The sequence below is a fragment of the Mya arenaria genome, chromosome 3 (assembly GCF_026914265.1).
Source record: "Mya arenaria isolate MELC-2E11 chromosome 3, ASM2691426v1".
Classification (NCBI taxonomy): Eukaryota; Metazoa; Mollusca; class Bivalvia; order Myida; family Myidae; genus Mya; species Mya arenaria.
This window is the reverse complement of record NC_069124.1, coordinates 6801494-6817357: the sequence shown is the minus strand read 5'-3', so window position 1 is coordinate 6817357 and position 15864 is coordinate 6801494. Positions and strand designations below refer to the sequence as shown.

General features: G+C 33.8%; 1 protein-coding gene across 2 annotated transcripts; it reads right to left on the bottom strand.

The window, feature by feature from the left end:
• Positions 1-12068: 12068 nt before the first annotated feature.
• LOC128225879 (torsin-1A-like) lies at positions 12069-14221 on the bottom strand. 2 transcript variants are annotated; one of them, XM_052935777.1, is made up of 5 exons: positions 13997-14221; positions 13591-13853; positions 13272-13447; positions 12660-12784; positions 12069-12492 (listed from the first exon to the last, which is right to left on the bottom strand). In XM_052935777.1, the coding sequence occupies exons 1-5, from the start codon at positions 14139-14141 to the stop codon at positions 12224-12226; spliced, it is 978 nt and encodes a 325-aa protein (XP_052791737.1). In that variant the 5' UTR covers positions 14142-14221; the 3' UTR covers positions 12069-12223. The 2 variants fall into 2 exon arrangements, with proteins under 2 accessions (XP_052791737.1, XP_052791738.1); XM_052935778.1 differs by having other exon boundaries at positions 13272-13378.
• Between the last annotated feature and the right edge of the window lie 1643 nt (positions 14222-15864).

The following is a 15864-nucleotide window of genomic DNA, read 5'->3' as shown; positions in this document are numbered from 1 at the left end:
AACGATAAAGAGTACTAATACTTTAAAATTCAAGTCCAATACAAATATATTATTCTTAATACATTGGAACATTCAGTATTTGAGCAATTATTTGGATAACCGAATGTTGAACATTTACACCTGCAAAGACTATATATTCTAATGTTTAATGCAACGAGAACTACGGGGACAAGCAGAGTAGGCTAACAATTAACGAAGACTTTATTTAGAGGCACAAGGCTAACGCCTAGTATACACTGAACGAACGAGAGACACATAATCTTGAATACGAAACAGACACACCTCTTAAGCATCACTAGAACTTTTGTTTATGAGTATTCATCCGCACACTTGTACCAAATCTTATCAACAGAAGAAACAATAAAATCGTAATCGGAGCCTCATTGGAGCTAGCAACAACTTAAACATAGTATAGTATACGGTAAAAAGTATATATAATTAATGTACTCAACGCCCATTATACGGACAGATGAATACTGAATAGTTTTTTTGTTATTTGTTAAAAACATTGCGACAAGCACTTTAATTTCTTACATTAGGATATTAAATATTTAATTAATAGCTCTACTCTAGCAATGTTTTCCCCTTTCCAGATGAATTATGTGAGTTGTTCGACAGTTTAATCTTGTATCAACTCCATGCCATACACAGTTAGTCCTGCTGCATGATGAGATCGATCTTTTCATACACCCTTTTGCATCCTGTAGTTGAAAACAGATGCGTATCCTTAGGAAAGTAGGTCAACTCATCAGCAGTTTGCTTTACATCATTATGGTCGATTTGAAAGCCATACTGGTAATACCCCTTAGCAAACAACCCGTCTATGATGCATTTTTCCATGTGTCTTCTCTCAAGAGAAAGAAAAGGGATAAACGCAAAAATAAGACTGTTCCTTACCAAATCGCTGTTCATCAATGCGTCTGCAATTCAGAAATGTGAAATGTGAAAACAAACTGAAGACCACGATAACGTTATATATAATTATCATTTTTTCATGAAATAAAATACAAATTATGTCTATACTTTCAATAAACTTAAAAATACCTGCAAATTCAAAACGAATTGACCGTTAGTATGAACGGGGTTGAAAAGAGTATATACCTACTATCAAGGTTGTTACTCGAGAGACGTACAATTTCCTCTGAATCCCTGAATTTCAAGGTATATCGCTCCTTACAATTTTGGATGTGATTAAGCAAGGCATTTGCTATTTGATTGCCTCCAATAATGCTGTTGATACGAACACGAGACAGGCAATCAAACATATAAATTTTGTTTTATAAAGCTACCACAAAATAGTAAAACTAGTACGTGACATTACTTTTGTGATTGTTTATTCATAAATTTGCTTTTTTCAAAGACAATCAAATCAAAGCAAAAGCAGTCTAATTAAGGTAGCAATGCACGAGTTAAAATTTAAGAATGTTATCATCGATTAAATTTGATAGGTTACATTTTCTTTATCAAACGATTTCTTCTCTTAAACTCAATAATACAACCTTATGTATCTACATAAATCGAGAGAACAATCTCCAAATCAATATATAACATTGAATAGGAAAGAACCGAGGACGAAAATTTAAAACCCATCAGCTGTAAAGCGAACATGGTATTTGTGGAATGTGAAAACCCCAACAACAGTTGGCTGATTGTTATACTTGTTATACCTTGGTAAAATTTTAGGTGACTGTGCTCCAGTGGTTTCCATTTTGTTACCTTAAGAGAGACAATGAGACGTGAGCCGTGTGAACACTTTCAATATTGTTACATAACCCTGTCTTTTAAATGTAGAAAATTTAAATAATTTAACTCTGTTGGCGGTCAACAAAGAGGCCTGATCCAACGCGCAGTAATATACTCAGTTTTATTGTGGGGATGTGTGCGATTCGAAACCACCAGCGGAACCGTTTTGTAAAAGAAACAAAAAACACAAACAACAACACACATAACATTGAATTACTTTTAAGCAATTACCGTTATAACAATAGCAACGTGTTTTTAAATTGTGTGGTACCTTTGCGCATACAGTGCGCTTGATATATTCAGACAAAGTATGCGATATTTGCACGGCCGTGTTGGCTAGGTCACATTATTCAAATAAGTATTGTACTTTTTAAATTTCAAAACCAGTGATAATTTCAAGCCGGCGCTATGATTTTGTTGTTTTGATCTAAACTTGCATTAAATTCACTGACATAAATTTGCTATGGTTACCAAGGACAACGTAATTTTCATTCAACGTTGAAGAGGCAATTACGAAAAATTAGGCTGTTGTAAAACATACCAGGTGCTATAAAGAATCAGAAATAGCAGCGTTGTAAGATGACGTAGTTCTATAAAACTAACACATCTCTTTATCACACATACTCGTTTACAACAATTGAAAAAAATGTCATCCTAAAGGAGATTGACCTTTTTGAAGAATAGTTTCATAGTATGTACAATTTCTCTTTCCGTTAGTATACGTACATCAAGAGTTTATTAAGCAAAATATGTAACATAACTTTCATTAAAAATAGAAACACTGAGCGCCTATAGTCAGTCCCTTCAACGGGTTGATTATAGTCAAGGAACGGTTTCACAACATCCATGATTCCACTTGGCATTTCGTCCATCTCATCGAAAATGAAGAGGGATAAAGACATGCCTGCACGGCTGCTACGATTTTTTTGCTTTATGATGAGCCATAAAATAATAATGTTTACTTTATCATTGCATAATATGCACATTACCAGCATTTTGGTGTTATTGTCATTGTCTTATTAATGTGCATATTTAAGGGGCTGTCTCACGTATGAAAAAATAGCGAAAAAAAGAAAATTATCGAAAACTGACATAAACTTGGCATCGATGTGTACAATGCATTGAAACTTACTAACTGAAGTACAACATATTTTACAATGTATTTAAGTTTAGCCGTTATTTCGTATTTTTTCTATTAACAAATATTACTGGGTATGTCTACCAGGTAAAATTCATTCCTTATGCGTGATTGGCTAGTCGGTGTTATCCCGTGGTATTACCGAGGTAGGTGTATAGCTTGATTATGTCACCCGATTAGAATAAGCCTTTGTAGTTCAGTGAGTAAGACGGTAGACTTTAATTTTGGCGACGCGGGTTCGAACCCGGTCTCCGACACAATTTATTTTTACATTTTGTTTTTTTGTTTTTTTTTACAATTATGATATCAAAGCGTAACACATTCTATTAGATAATTGTCCTGAGATTCGTTACAGAAAAAAACAAACTTTTTTTAGTGCCAATCTGTGACACAGTCCCTTTTAGTATTTTACACTCCTCAAGTTTAACTTTGTGTTTTATATGTATAGATCGTAAAATGAAAGTACGTTCTTTTCTTGAATTCTGCGTATATACCTACCCATTTGTACTACGCAGTAACTTAATTTCGACATTGGAATTGGTATCTCCGTGTATGTATTTAAACAGGTATAACGTTCGTGTTTGCTAATGAAAACATTCCAATCGAATGTAAATTTGCTTAGATTTATAAGGGCATGTTTGATCAGATTATATTTTCATTTTTGCAATCAAAAACATTCAAAGATAATGTATCTTTCTAAACAAGTATCACTAACGTTTCTGATATGGGAACACAATGTGCCATGTAGTATTTTTGTCAGGTTTATATCTGCTAGACCTATAAATGTATCAATTGTCTACGTCTATTCTGGTAAATGCTTACATGAGTTCATTATAAGTAACAGGGTTACAATTTCAAATTCGACGAGTTAGGTCCACCACACTTTAATTCATTTCGACGCTTTTATCCAGTTTGGAAAGCATTTCGATAGTCCGTTATCGATATTCTTGTTCTATATTGAAACATTGCTGAGCCACGGTCATGGCGCGTCGCTGGTTCTACTTAAGTAATTTTGCAGCAAACAATTAGTGGTAGAGATCTACCAAAGGTATTAAAGCGGATTTACCGAGGCTTTTTCATGCTCAACAACATCGGAGCTAAGCCCGGCTTTTTAATGGCTTATTACAGCCGCAGTAGGTCATGTTAAGCAACATTCGATCCGGTAATGGTTCGTTATTCTTGTACAGGAATATGTGCCACCTTCATCATGCGCGTCACAAAACGTGTGTAATTAAAGCACGCGTTTGTAGCCTTTGATCTGCGTGCGGTTTAGTAAATTCTCCGCCTTCGTCGTTTAAAAAATTAATGATTTCTTTCCTTCTAGTTCATACGAAAATATCAAGGCATATCACCATTGTAATTACCATTACAATCCTGCTCACTGCAAGGTATTTTAATTCCCATTTTGACGTCTAGTCCTCCTCTTCATGGTCAAACGTTAGGCTACCAACCACGCATGTATGAGCTTAGGCGGTTCTATTTAAATGGTATACAATATCGCAGATTCCATGGAACATGCCACTGAATGTCCCTCGACCGTTTTTAGAACTATGTTCATCACGAAGGTCTGATTCATAGAATATCAGGTGTTAATTTACAATTAACAATCAGAATTGAATATAAGATTTGCCAAGTAAGTTGGTAAATTTAGAATACTTCTTCTAACTCGATTTGTTTTAAAGATATCACAAGAGTGATCTCAATTGATCTCAATTTCATGAAATCCAAGTTGTTTATAATGAGAAATATCTTGTTTTCTTAATTCAATAAAGATATCAATTCGTCGTTTCTTCGTTTAATGCAATTTTGAGTAATCCTGAAAAGAGTGAGTGTCTGGTGCAGGCTATTACCAACAACTGCCGGGAATATATCACGTTTCTCTATCGACTGAGTTCAGCAGGCATTTCTTTGTTAAAAATAATATTACACTTGAAGCTAAAATAAGAGAAAAAAGTTGCGTGATAGTGGAGGCTTTCCCACAGGCGGAAATTTAGCGCGTTGCTCTATTGACTGAGCTAAACGGGCATTTTTATTATATTTCAAGCTTTTAAGAAAATAGTGCCCGGTTAAGGGCGTGGACCCACAGCCGCCGTTCAATGAGCACGGTACTCTATCCCCTGACTTAACAGGGCGGCATCAACACACACTAAAATGCCCCCGCATTGGTTCCTACCAACGCACATAACACTGCTCTGAAAAATCAAAGCCTAATTCAAATATTATGCCCCACATTTTTGTGACATATATTAAATATAAATTTATGTAAAAATGATAATTGTAAATTACAAATGTTTATTTTATTTGGGTAATATATATACATATTTTGTTTAATAATTCAGAAATGATTATTTAGATATATTTTAAAAATAACTATGATGAATGAAAACTCCCTTTCAAACTTTGCGTTTCCATATATCATGTAAACATATTAATGCATGCAGCCTGAATAATATTTTTGGCAGTTAATAAATATCTTTTAGATTCTTAACTTGTTTTTAAGTTCAATAATTTGGTCACCATAGGCTAACTGATTTCCCTTTAATTACATTAATTGGTGTCAACTTATCATACATTTTTCTTCAAAACAGTAGCACAATCCCTCAGGCTAAGCCAGCTTCAATTTTAGAATTTTTGTAGTGACAAGCTAATGGTTTAATGATGCTTATTAAATCTGAGATCGGTATCATATTGTTGAAAACATAATATTTAAGAAGAAGCCTGTGTCCTGAAAAGCATATACATGTATGTGTTTGCTTTCAAAATAAAAGGACTTGATTATTAAACAAGCTTCATCTTCATTATTCAGCAATGTTGTCATTATTTTTATGTATTACTTTTTGTGTTTAACTCAATTTATTTTATCAAAGAACTTTTAAATATAATAGTTTTAATATTTTGTGAATTTATTGTTAAATAAGAAGTAATATTCATATAATAAGAAGTTTGAATTATGTGGAAATTATGTTCTTCAATTATTTGTCTTAAAATATGAACTCACTTAGAAATGTACATATCTTATTTCTGTTTGCAAGTATTTATAAAGTTAATTATATGGTTATTAAACAAACAATTATTAAATTTAACTAATTGTAAATGTTGTAAACCAGTTAACCTTTCACATGCATTTTTAAAAGCGAGTTTCCCCAAATTAGTTTAAGTATTTGTAACATCTTTTGTACTTTGTGTTTATTAATATGTATGCGTTTGCTTTCAAAATAAAAAGGACTTGATTATTAAACAAGCTTCATCTTCATTATTCAGTCAGTGAAGCTCCCATTTTCGGGAAAAACTCCTCAACGACCCGACAACTCCCGCAACCTCCTATTTGGCGCTCTCGACAGCCACACTAAGCTCGCTTTAACGGCATAAAACAAACACTATGATATTTTAAAATAAAAAGAAAAACACCAAACAGTTTAAATACACTATTGATTCACTTCCGACAGATTTAACTGTTTAAATCTAAAAAACATATAGAGTTAATTAGGGACGTTTATGATTACAAATTCAATATACATGTGCAATCACACGAAGCGGTGCTATAAGATTATCATATGTAGATTGTCTCCCCCACCGTGACTTAAATATTTGTTTTGCACTCTGTTTTGCGCAAGAGTTGGTATGTTCTTTCACCACTGATTACATCATTTATAAGTGTCGGGTGTTACGTCGGGAAGAACTCGTTGCGTGATATCTGAATAAATCGTCAATATAATGGTCTAACTCTTGATTAAAATTCTTAAAATCGTGACATGACTTGATCACAATCTCCCAAATCACGCTTAATATAGTGCCTTAATTTGAAACAAATACCAAAAAAATCTAATCCACTCTAATATGTTGCCTGTGCAGACCCTTTAGCCATCAATCTTGTATTTCGTAAACGTATATTGACGGCCAAACAACGTCAACTGTTAAGTATATTCTTCCCAGTTGGCAATTTTCCTTCATTTTGATGAACGGCCACACAGCTTTTTCATCTTAACCCCAATGACCGTATACATTCTAAATAAATATTCAACCAATACAATTTCTTCTCAAAAATGAAATGAACGTAAATCGGCGTGTTTAGATTTATGATAACCACGATAACCCCAAACATCTACCTTTATATCAATGAGTCTGCGTCATCTTCTACATTGATCATGACCGTAACATATGTTGTTGCCGTGAAGGAGATGGTAGAAGGCGATTGGCGACAAATGGTTGAGGTAAAGCTAATAGGGTAAGGATTTCCGACAGTTGGTGATCTTAAAATGGGCATTTTCCTGTCATGTTGCAATTCCCAAACCCCTTACGATGATGAGCTGGTGTCGTTGAAAAATAGATGTGTTCAAACTTCACTATTGTCACTACAGTTAGGTTGAAGATACTTTTCCCTCATATTCTCAAAACCGTGCGCTCGGGGCAACATACAATACTGGAAATTAAAAAAACAACACCTTAGTGTGTATTTTAAACACATATTCAAAGGTCAAACTGCTCTGAAAGTTGTATACACTACAAACACAGATTATTATGCTTTATGTAAATAGTTGGGTTTATTCTTAGGGGTTACAATAAAGCATGTATTTATTATTCTTTTCATGGCATTTACTATATTATATTACTACCCTCAAGTACAGGAATTGCACTTGTTTCAAGAAAATAAAACGTTTATATTATAGATGTTTACAAGAAAAGCACTGCATTTTAGAATATCAAATCGATTTAGCCTTTTCGATATGTTTTATTGACTTTAAATGTAATATGGCGTTTATGTTATCTTCATTTATTTTGAAGATAAAGCAAGAATCTCCAATATATAAATGCGTCTTTCGATAAGATATTTTTCGAATCAATTGCCACAAATGCCAATGATGATAAAACTGTATGACGCATGGAGTATACTTTTAACGGTCAATTTAACTGTAAAATAAACAATCGATTCTCTAGTTCTATACTGGTATTGTTGCGAGGGGCGTATGAAAGATACGTTAACTATTAAAAACTATTTAGTAGAGTCCCTCGAAATATTTTTAATTCAGCTCAACACACTTTCTCAGAAGTTTGATCAAGTCTTATTTTTTTCAATTGGCCACTTTAGGTATACTGTGTGTATACTTGAATTAAGTGTCACGAAATTGCACCCATTTCAGCACAAAACACACAGGAGGCTAGATCAGGACTATATCGAAAGGCTCCGATGGTCTTACAAGCTTATGAGCAGAGGCATTGCCGGACGGCATGCACTTCGGCGCGTGAACGGTCCTAGTTTCAGTGCCTAACAACCGCATGAAAGTTATACTGACCTTAAAACGATCAGTTAATGGTTTATGCTGGCCCAGGAAAATGCAACATCATACTCAGTGCATCAAAAAGTAATGCGTACATATCGCTCTATACAGACTTTGACATGGTAGCGATCTTACGCCCTTTTTTCATCTTCTCCGATTTACGTCTTGTTGTTTTCTTTCAATTAAAATCTGATATCATATTTTGATACTGGTAACCTTTGCAGGAGACCACAGCGGTTACAATTATCGAAAATTCCAAGGAGTTCTCTTGGTATTCCAACCCAATGTTCCTTTTTGTCCGTGGTAAACTATGAGGTTCCGATCACATATATCACACAGTTTAGCCTGTTGTAATAGTATATGCAGCACCTGCATTTTAATGTTACTTGGTATAGGCACTTCGTCTGACTTTTGAACCGCATCTATCGCTTTCATGTTTCTATTATTGATTGAACGCCGATAATTATTGCTCAGGACAGGCATCATCTTCGAGAAATTTGAACACACTTCAGCTGTTGAGTTTTTTGTAAGTTTCAGATATGATGCATAGTCTCCATACACTTTTTAAAATGTTAATTGTTTATCTTGCCAGTTACCGTGTTAGACATTTTGTGTTCAGCTTTGATTAACATTTGCTGCATTGTGCAGTATTCAGATTGGTTGGGCCAACTGACAAGAAGCTTAAATCGCTTTGTTTGGTTTCAATACGGGGTAGTAAAAACAATTGTCACTGTATTAATTTGTTTACCCAATATAACTTTACGAGATAATTCTAAGTACATATTGGTTGAGTTAACTGACAGAAAAACTTCAATCGCTAAGCTTTCTCTCAAAACATGCTGGATAGAGAGAAATATCACTCTAGTATTATCTTTACTAAATATACTTTACGATACTATTCTTATGACATGTATCCGTGTAAATTAATTTAGCTCATTACTCGGAGGTCGGTGGTTTCAGCCCAACACGCTGCAGTGGATTCCAAACTTCACCTGCTCGGATGCCGCTGGTAAAGCGATAACAAATCTCTGGTCTCTGGTGTTCAGCCGAAGAGGCTTAAAATTTCGATAACAATCTTACAGGTTATAATTCATGATTCAAAACTGATTAATTCTAACTACTATAAAATCATACAGATTGATTAAATAATTTGTACATGTTGAAAAAAGATTGAAATTACTTGATCGTATGATTTTATATTTTCATAAAAGTGATTATTGTTTGAGACATTCTGTACTTATTACATTTAGTTCAGTCAGAATATATTAAAAGTGGACTGCGAAGAGAAATCTTTGGTCTCACACAGACAGAAAATTCATGTAAGTACATTAATAATATGAACTTTTATTACGAGTAAAATGGAAAGCGAAAAGCGTGTTCAAATATTACACTGGGATATCATACATACGATTTATAACCCTCCTCTACTTTTTAGTTCCTCCAAATTATAAAGTGCCTAATGAATCTGGATGTAAAAATTATTTCAAATCTTTGAAATCTGAGAATGGCTTTTGTTGTTCTATTTGTCAACTAAGGCATTATTTTCGAATTCAAAACTTGTCATAGATTAATAGTAAGTACTTTAAATTGTGCCAACTTACAATTTGGCCACATAGAGACAATAAAAAAACATGCTATTACCGTACAAAAGAGCTTCCCCAACACCTTTATAATTACTAATATAACAGAAGTAAAAAAAACGAAGTCCCTGTGCTTTAGGTTTACAGACAAATGTATGCTAATGACTTAATGTAAAAACATCATTAAACGCTTTAACAGGATGTGATCCAAATGGTGGTTCAATGTTTCTTTCAGAATTATTCACAGGGTCAATCTGAGATAAAGCATTGACAGAACTTGTTTTTAGGATACATTGAACACATTTAAAAATCATGGTTTTATTAAAAATGGAGACGCTGTAATGACTGATAAATCTTCTATTGATAGAGAAATTCCTGATCTTAGTTTAAAACTGAACATTCCACCATTGGCAGATAGGAGGTAAACATGTGGGTTCCTCTCGTTCAGTGTCGATCGTGTGCTTCAAATAGAGTCGTCATAACATAATTGTCTATTTGCTTTGTACCTGTAGTTTCCATTGTACTAATAACATATTCAGAAAATATTGTTCACATCTATTACTTGTCTTTATTGTTCTTGAAATGAATAAATCCAACTTACGAAATACAGACAGACCGAATACGTATCAAACTACCTTTGTTTACAGATTTAGTGACTAACACCATGTAATGATCAGTGACACAGGAGTTTTCTGCGGGTCTATACTAGTTTATGAGTAATCAACCTCAATCTCACACTTCAATCTCACACTTATTCAAACACAAAAGTAGAAAAATAAAAGCCTTTATTGGATCATTAGAATATAGCATACAGTAAAACAAAGAATATATCATTTAAATGCTCAACGTACATATTCGGACATGACCTGTAAATTAATCAAGCCATAGCAACAATTCCATTTTGCGCTAATGGTGTAGTATATTGTCCACAGGGTACCTAGTCATTCTCTTGAAATCATTGATTATGTCTTCATTCGTTTAATGGCATTGGGTAAACCCCAAACACATAGAATGCAAAAAAAAAAAAAAAAAAAATCACAAACAAGCAACATGGAACAACAGCAAAAACTCCACAAACGACCCAGTGCATATATACAATATTAAAAACTATGTATGTTTATCAAGGATTGTTAGTTACCGCCTTGGAACGGTCAGTAGAAGTTAAAATTACTGGGGGCTTAAACCAGGTTACGTGCACAAACTATTTTCCCACTAATCCTGAATAAAATAAAAACGCAAGGTATACATTAAACTTAGGACACTTAATAATGAAACAAATAATAATAAACTAATAGGTAAACTCCATGTACTTCATTGATTAGGGATCCCAACTCTATCTGCAGACGGAGGAATACAATTTTGAGTACCTTATGCTAACAATTTTTCAAAGAAACGATGCGTTCATTGTTTGAAACTATGAGCATTACACACAGTCTGCCTTAGAGAATAAAAGACTTAAGACTGTGTGATCATAGAGTTTCATAATAAATAGCATCTTTGTACTAAAACTGGGAAGAAATAAAGAAAACATTATTAAAAATAAAAACTTTTATTCCAAATGAGTAACTGAATATAAGGTAAAATATGTAAAATATTAGAAGAAAAAGACGTCACATGCCGGAACATGTCTAGAATGCCAAAGACGGTTTTGACGAAAGCTTTAATCTGCAACGTTTTCATAAAATCAAAGGACAGAAAGTTTATTTATATAAGGACGCTATTTTAAACCTTATATTTTGTTTGTGAAGTTCATCTTCAAAAACTAGAAGGCAAGTACTCTTCAATGTTTTTCGTTTTTTATCAAGATTTTGCTTATTCATGTTACCTTTAAAACCGTATTTGGCGAACACGTTTTTGGCTGACTCGGAGTGTTTTGTCATGTGACTTCATTTTCTTCAAATATTTGACATGATGTTTTTATTATGAAACCCTATGATCACACAGTTTTAAACCTTTTTTTATAAGGCATACCGTGTGGGATGTTTATAGTTTCTAAAAATGACTGCATCGTATCTTTGAAAGCATTCTCACGATAACATACAAAGAATCAAATATTTACACAGGCAACCTTTTGACAAAATGAAACAGTGTTTAATTAGTGCAGTGGTAAGCTCGGTGCATTTGAGTTTGGTTTGTTGTCACCAAGCCGGAGTTTTTTGTTTCTCCAGGAAACTCCGATTTCCGTCACAACACAAGACCACATTCTCGCGCAACATCGTTCCAACGAGAGTGACTTAGAATCAGTATAAATCATCACTTCCTTCCAAATCGTTTTAAAATATTTAATGTTTAAACTATTATAAACTGTTTATATTAAACAATGCAACATATCTCTGTTAAAAGTAGGTGCTCAATATCATACGTTCATGCTATAAAATACTTTGTTATAGAAATGTTGTACCCTATTTTGATGAAACATTTTGGTCCTTGCCTATGTTACATGAGACAATCTCATCTTTTACCAACTCCATGCCATGCATGCACTGTTAATCCTGTTGCATAATGAGATCGATCTTTTCATATACCCTTTTGCATCCTGTAATTGAAAACAGCTGCGTATCCTTTGGAAAGTAGATCAACTCGTCGGCAATTTGCCTCACAACATCCCGGTCGATTTGAAAGCCATATTTGTAATACCCCTTAGCAAACAATCCGTCAATGATGCATTTTTTCACGTGTCTTCTCTCAAGAGGAAGAAAAGGGATATACGCAGAAATAAGATTGCTCCTCACCAAATCGCTGTTCTTCAAGGCGTCTGGAATTTCATAGAATGCTACCATAATAACATTATATTCTTATATTGTTTGTTTAGTGAAATAAAAATCACGGCTAAACTTGCTTTGAGACGCAAAATCTCTGCAAACTAAAAACACATAACTATAAGAATGAACGTCTTTTAATGGAGCACATATTTATACATACTTTCAAGGTTAAAGCTCGGGAGGCGCACAATTTCCTCTAAGTCGCGGAAGTTCAAGGTATATCGCTCTTTTCCATTTTGCATGTGTTCAAGCAAGGAATTTGTTATTTGATTACCTCCCATGTTGCTGTAAGAACAAGAGGTATGCAGTCAAACAAATACATAAACTATTTCAAATATATAAAATTATAATAAATTTAAATTGACATTGATATAAGATTTTCTAATTGTTTATTTTTGAAATTGCCTTTCAAAGACTATCAAATCGAAAGCAATAAATAAAATAATATAATAAATGTTATCGTAGATCAAATTGACCTAATTGAAGAAATGATTCCTATTTCGCACAGTTTCATCTTACATTTAGTATATATACGAACATTAATATAAATTGATAAGATTTTTTTGTTTATCATATGAAGTTGATAATAAAGATAAACGCATTAATCATCATTATAAACATGTTTAAACTGGAGGGAAATCACGCCTGATACAATTACAAACATTTGTGACGATATGCGCTCTTAGCACATCACCTGATCACAAGTATGAAGGCAGACAGAGTTCCACAAGGAATGAAAACACAAGCAGCATGACTGTGTTATTGAACTTACCTTAAAAATAGAAATACTGAGTGCCTGTAATCGGTCCCTTCAACAGGTTGGTTATAATCAATGTACGGTTTCACGATATCAATGATTCCACTTGGCATTTTGTCCATCTCATCAAAAATGAAGAGAGATTCAGGGCATGCTCGCACGGCTTCTACGATATGTTTCTTTATGGTGTTCTATATTATGCATAATGTTTACTGTATGATTGCTTGATATGCATAATATGTAATGTATTGTATTAAACGCTAAGTAGTATGTTTAAATTGGATAAAAAAGGTTTAACAGTAATGACAAATGCGCTCTGTTGAATCACCATTACCTGATACTCTTCCAGTTTACTCTGATGAATAAAGTCCTTCGTTGCCGAGAAGTAATGTACATACTGACTTGACATCCCTTTTGCGTACATATGCTCAGCGATCATGGTGCTAACGAAATTTTTTCCTGTACCCGGCAGCCCGTGAAACGAGAGCACAAGAGGCCTTTTGGGGTGCGTTTTTACATGTCCTCTCAAGTGTTTAACTGTTGGTCCAATGACAAGATGTTGCCCATACAGGTTTTGGTTGAGGGCAAATGATAACCCTTTGATAAATACCATAGATTGTGTTCACTATATACTCATGTACTTTCTTTGATCATTTTCGTACAAGGCATTAAAGAAATACAAGTATTACTTATGAAAATGTTTCAGAATGATGATTATTTACTAATATTTAGAGATCTACCTGTCAAATTTCTCGGTATCCATGAAGATGAACAGCATTCTTTCCAAGTGCAGTAAGTCCATGTAGAAGAATACACGACTGCAGAAACACATAGAAAATACAGTATTGGCAACCAAAAAGCAGCATAAAAATCTTTCATTGTCATAAGAGTCTTATTGTAATTAAGATATCCACATAGAATAAGTATCACAAAAGTAATCGTTGGTATGGAATATTTCAATGACAAATTGAAATATACAAGAGTTGAAAACCCTCCATATATTAACGTTATCCAGCATAATGCTGCGTTGGTATTTATTATAATCATTATAGCAAATATAATAACTGCGACACCTTCTGAATGTAAAGTACGTATTTAATATGAATAAGATAAAACGGAAGAACGTCCATATGAATGGTCGCTTTCTTTCAATTTATCATTTGATAAGATGTATAATAACATATTTACTCAGATAAGGTATTATCTTATTAACAGTATGTAACATAGTACAATTAGAAGTTCAACGAATGGGGTCACATACACCTTGATACATTTTCGCAAGCTTTTAACCAGTAAAAAAAGCAATTCGATCAATAATATACCCTTTGAGGCTCCCATGGCAATGGCCAAAACGACAATAAACACAAACGTATAATGCACCACATATACAAATACAAATACCTCAAACAAATTACACACGCATCTAAAATTCAACCTATAAATAATATGAGTAACGCCTTAGAACGGTCAGTGAAACACGAGTTCACTGGAACATGAGACTACTGGGGGCTAAACTAGCTTGTTTACTTAACAATCTCATTTTTCAATAATTGTAAAATTAAAAAAGCCTTATTTATACAGTCAGCATTAAATTGAAGGAAGAACAATGAAGTATAAAGTGACATTTTCAAACGAATAGATCAAGCCGGAGCACATGTTCTAGCTACATAACTTGTTTTTTGTCTTACGATGATTGATCCAACCTGCTTTGCGTGCATACCAACTGTCCTGAGGTTTCGAGCAGAATCTGGCTTTAATTCTTCAAGTGCTGCCTTCTTGTCCCTTTTCTTCGTCTCTTGTCTCGAACGTCTGTATAAAAGCCATAACTAATATATCTAATACTCAAAATGTATTCTGATTGATATACTTAGCTTACATTTGATTAATTCTAAGCCATGATGTCCCGTTTTGAGATACAATCATTGTCAAGAAAAATGATATGTATAGCAATTCAAAATTTTGATTTACTTTAGGTGCAATCTTCTTATTGCGCCCTTTTCCCCAACATTTCGACATACCAGACGCTCCTTCGATGACTTTTTGGCCTGAAAGAATCAGTTCAATATGTAAAATACACCTTATCACAGCCTACTGTTTTCGGGTTGTTTTCACTTTCGTCAAGGTATTTCGCATAGCATATTGTTTCCGCAATCGATAGGCAAAACATGCGTAACAATGCATGATCAAAATGGCACTCTATATTTCTTCAAAAGGCTTTATATGATATCAAGTTTCAGCGCAAATCATACTCGCCACCACTACGCAACAACGCCATCACAAGAGCAACAACGCCACCACTTTTATAAATATTTGTATGTTTCCTTTCTAAAATGAGTTGTTTTGATGTGTACCGGTGTAAGTATTACCCATAACAGTTCCATTTGCATGCAATATAACGTGCTTACGGTGGGTATATGCACCCAACTAGTGTAGTTGAAATGCTGGTAAATCTTAAAATATGCACTAAACACCGATCGGTAGAAAAGCTTCTGGCACCACAGTTCGCTCAACAATGAAACAAAATCGTAGCCAACATGTATTAGAGGTGTTTTTCAAACGGTACCACATTCACCGAATTTCGAAGTTGTCTGTTTTATAAAAAAATATC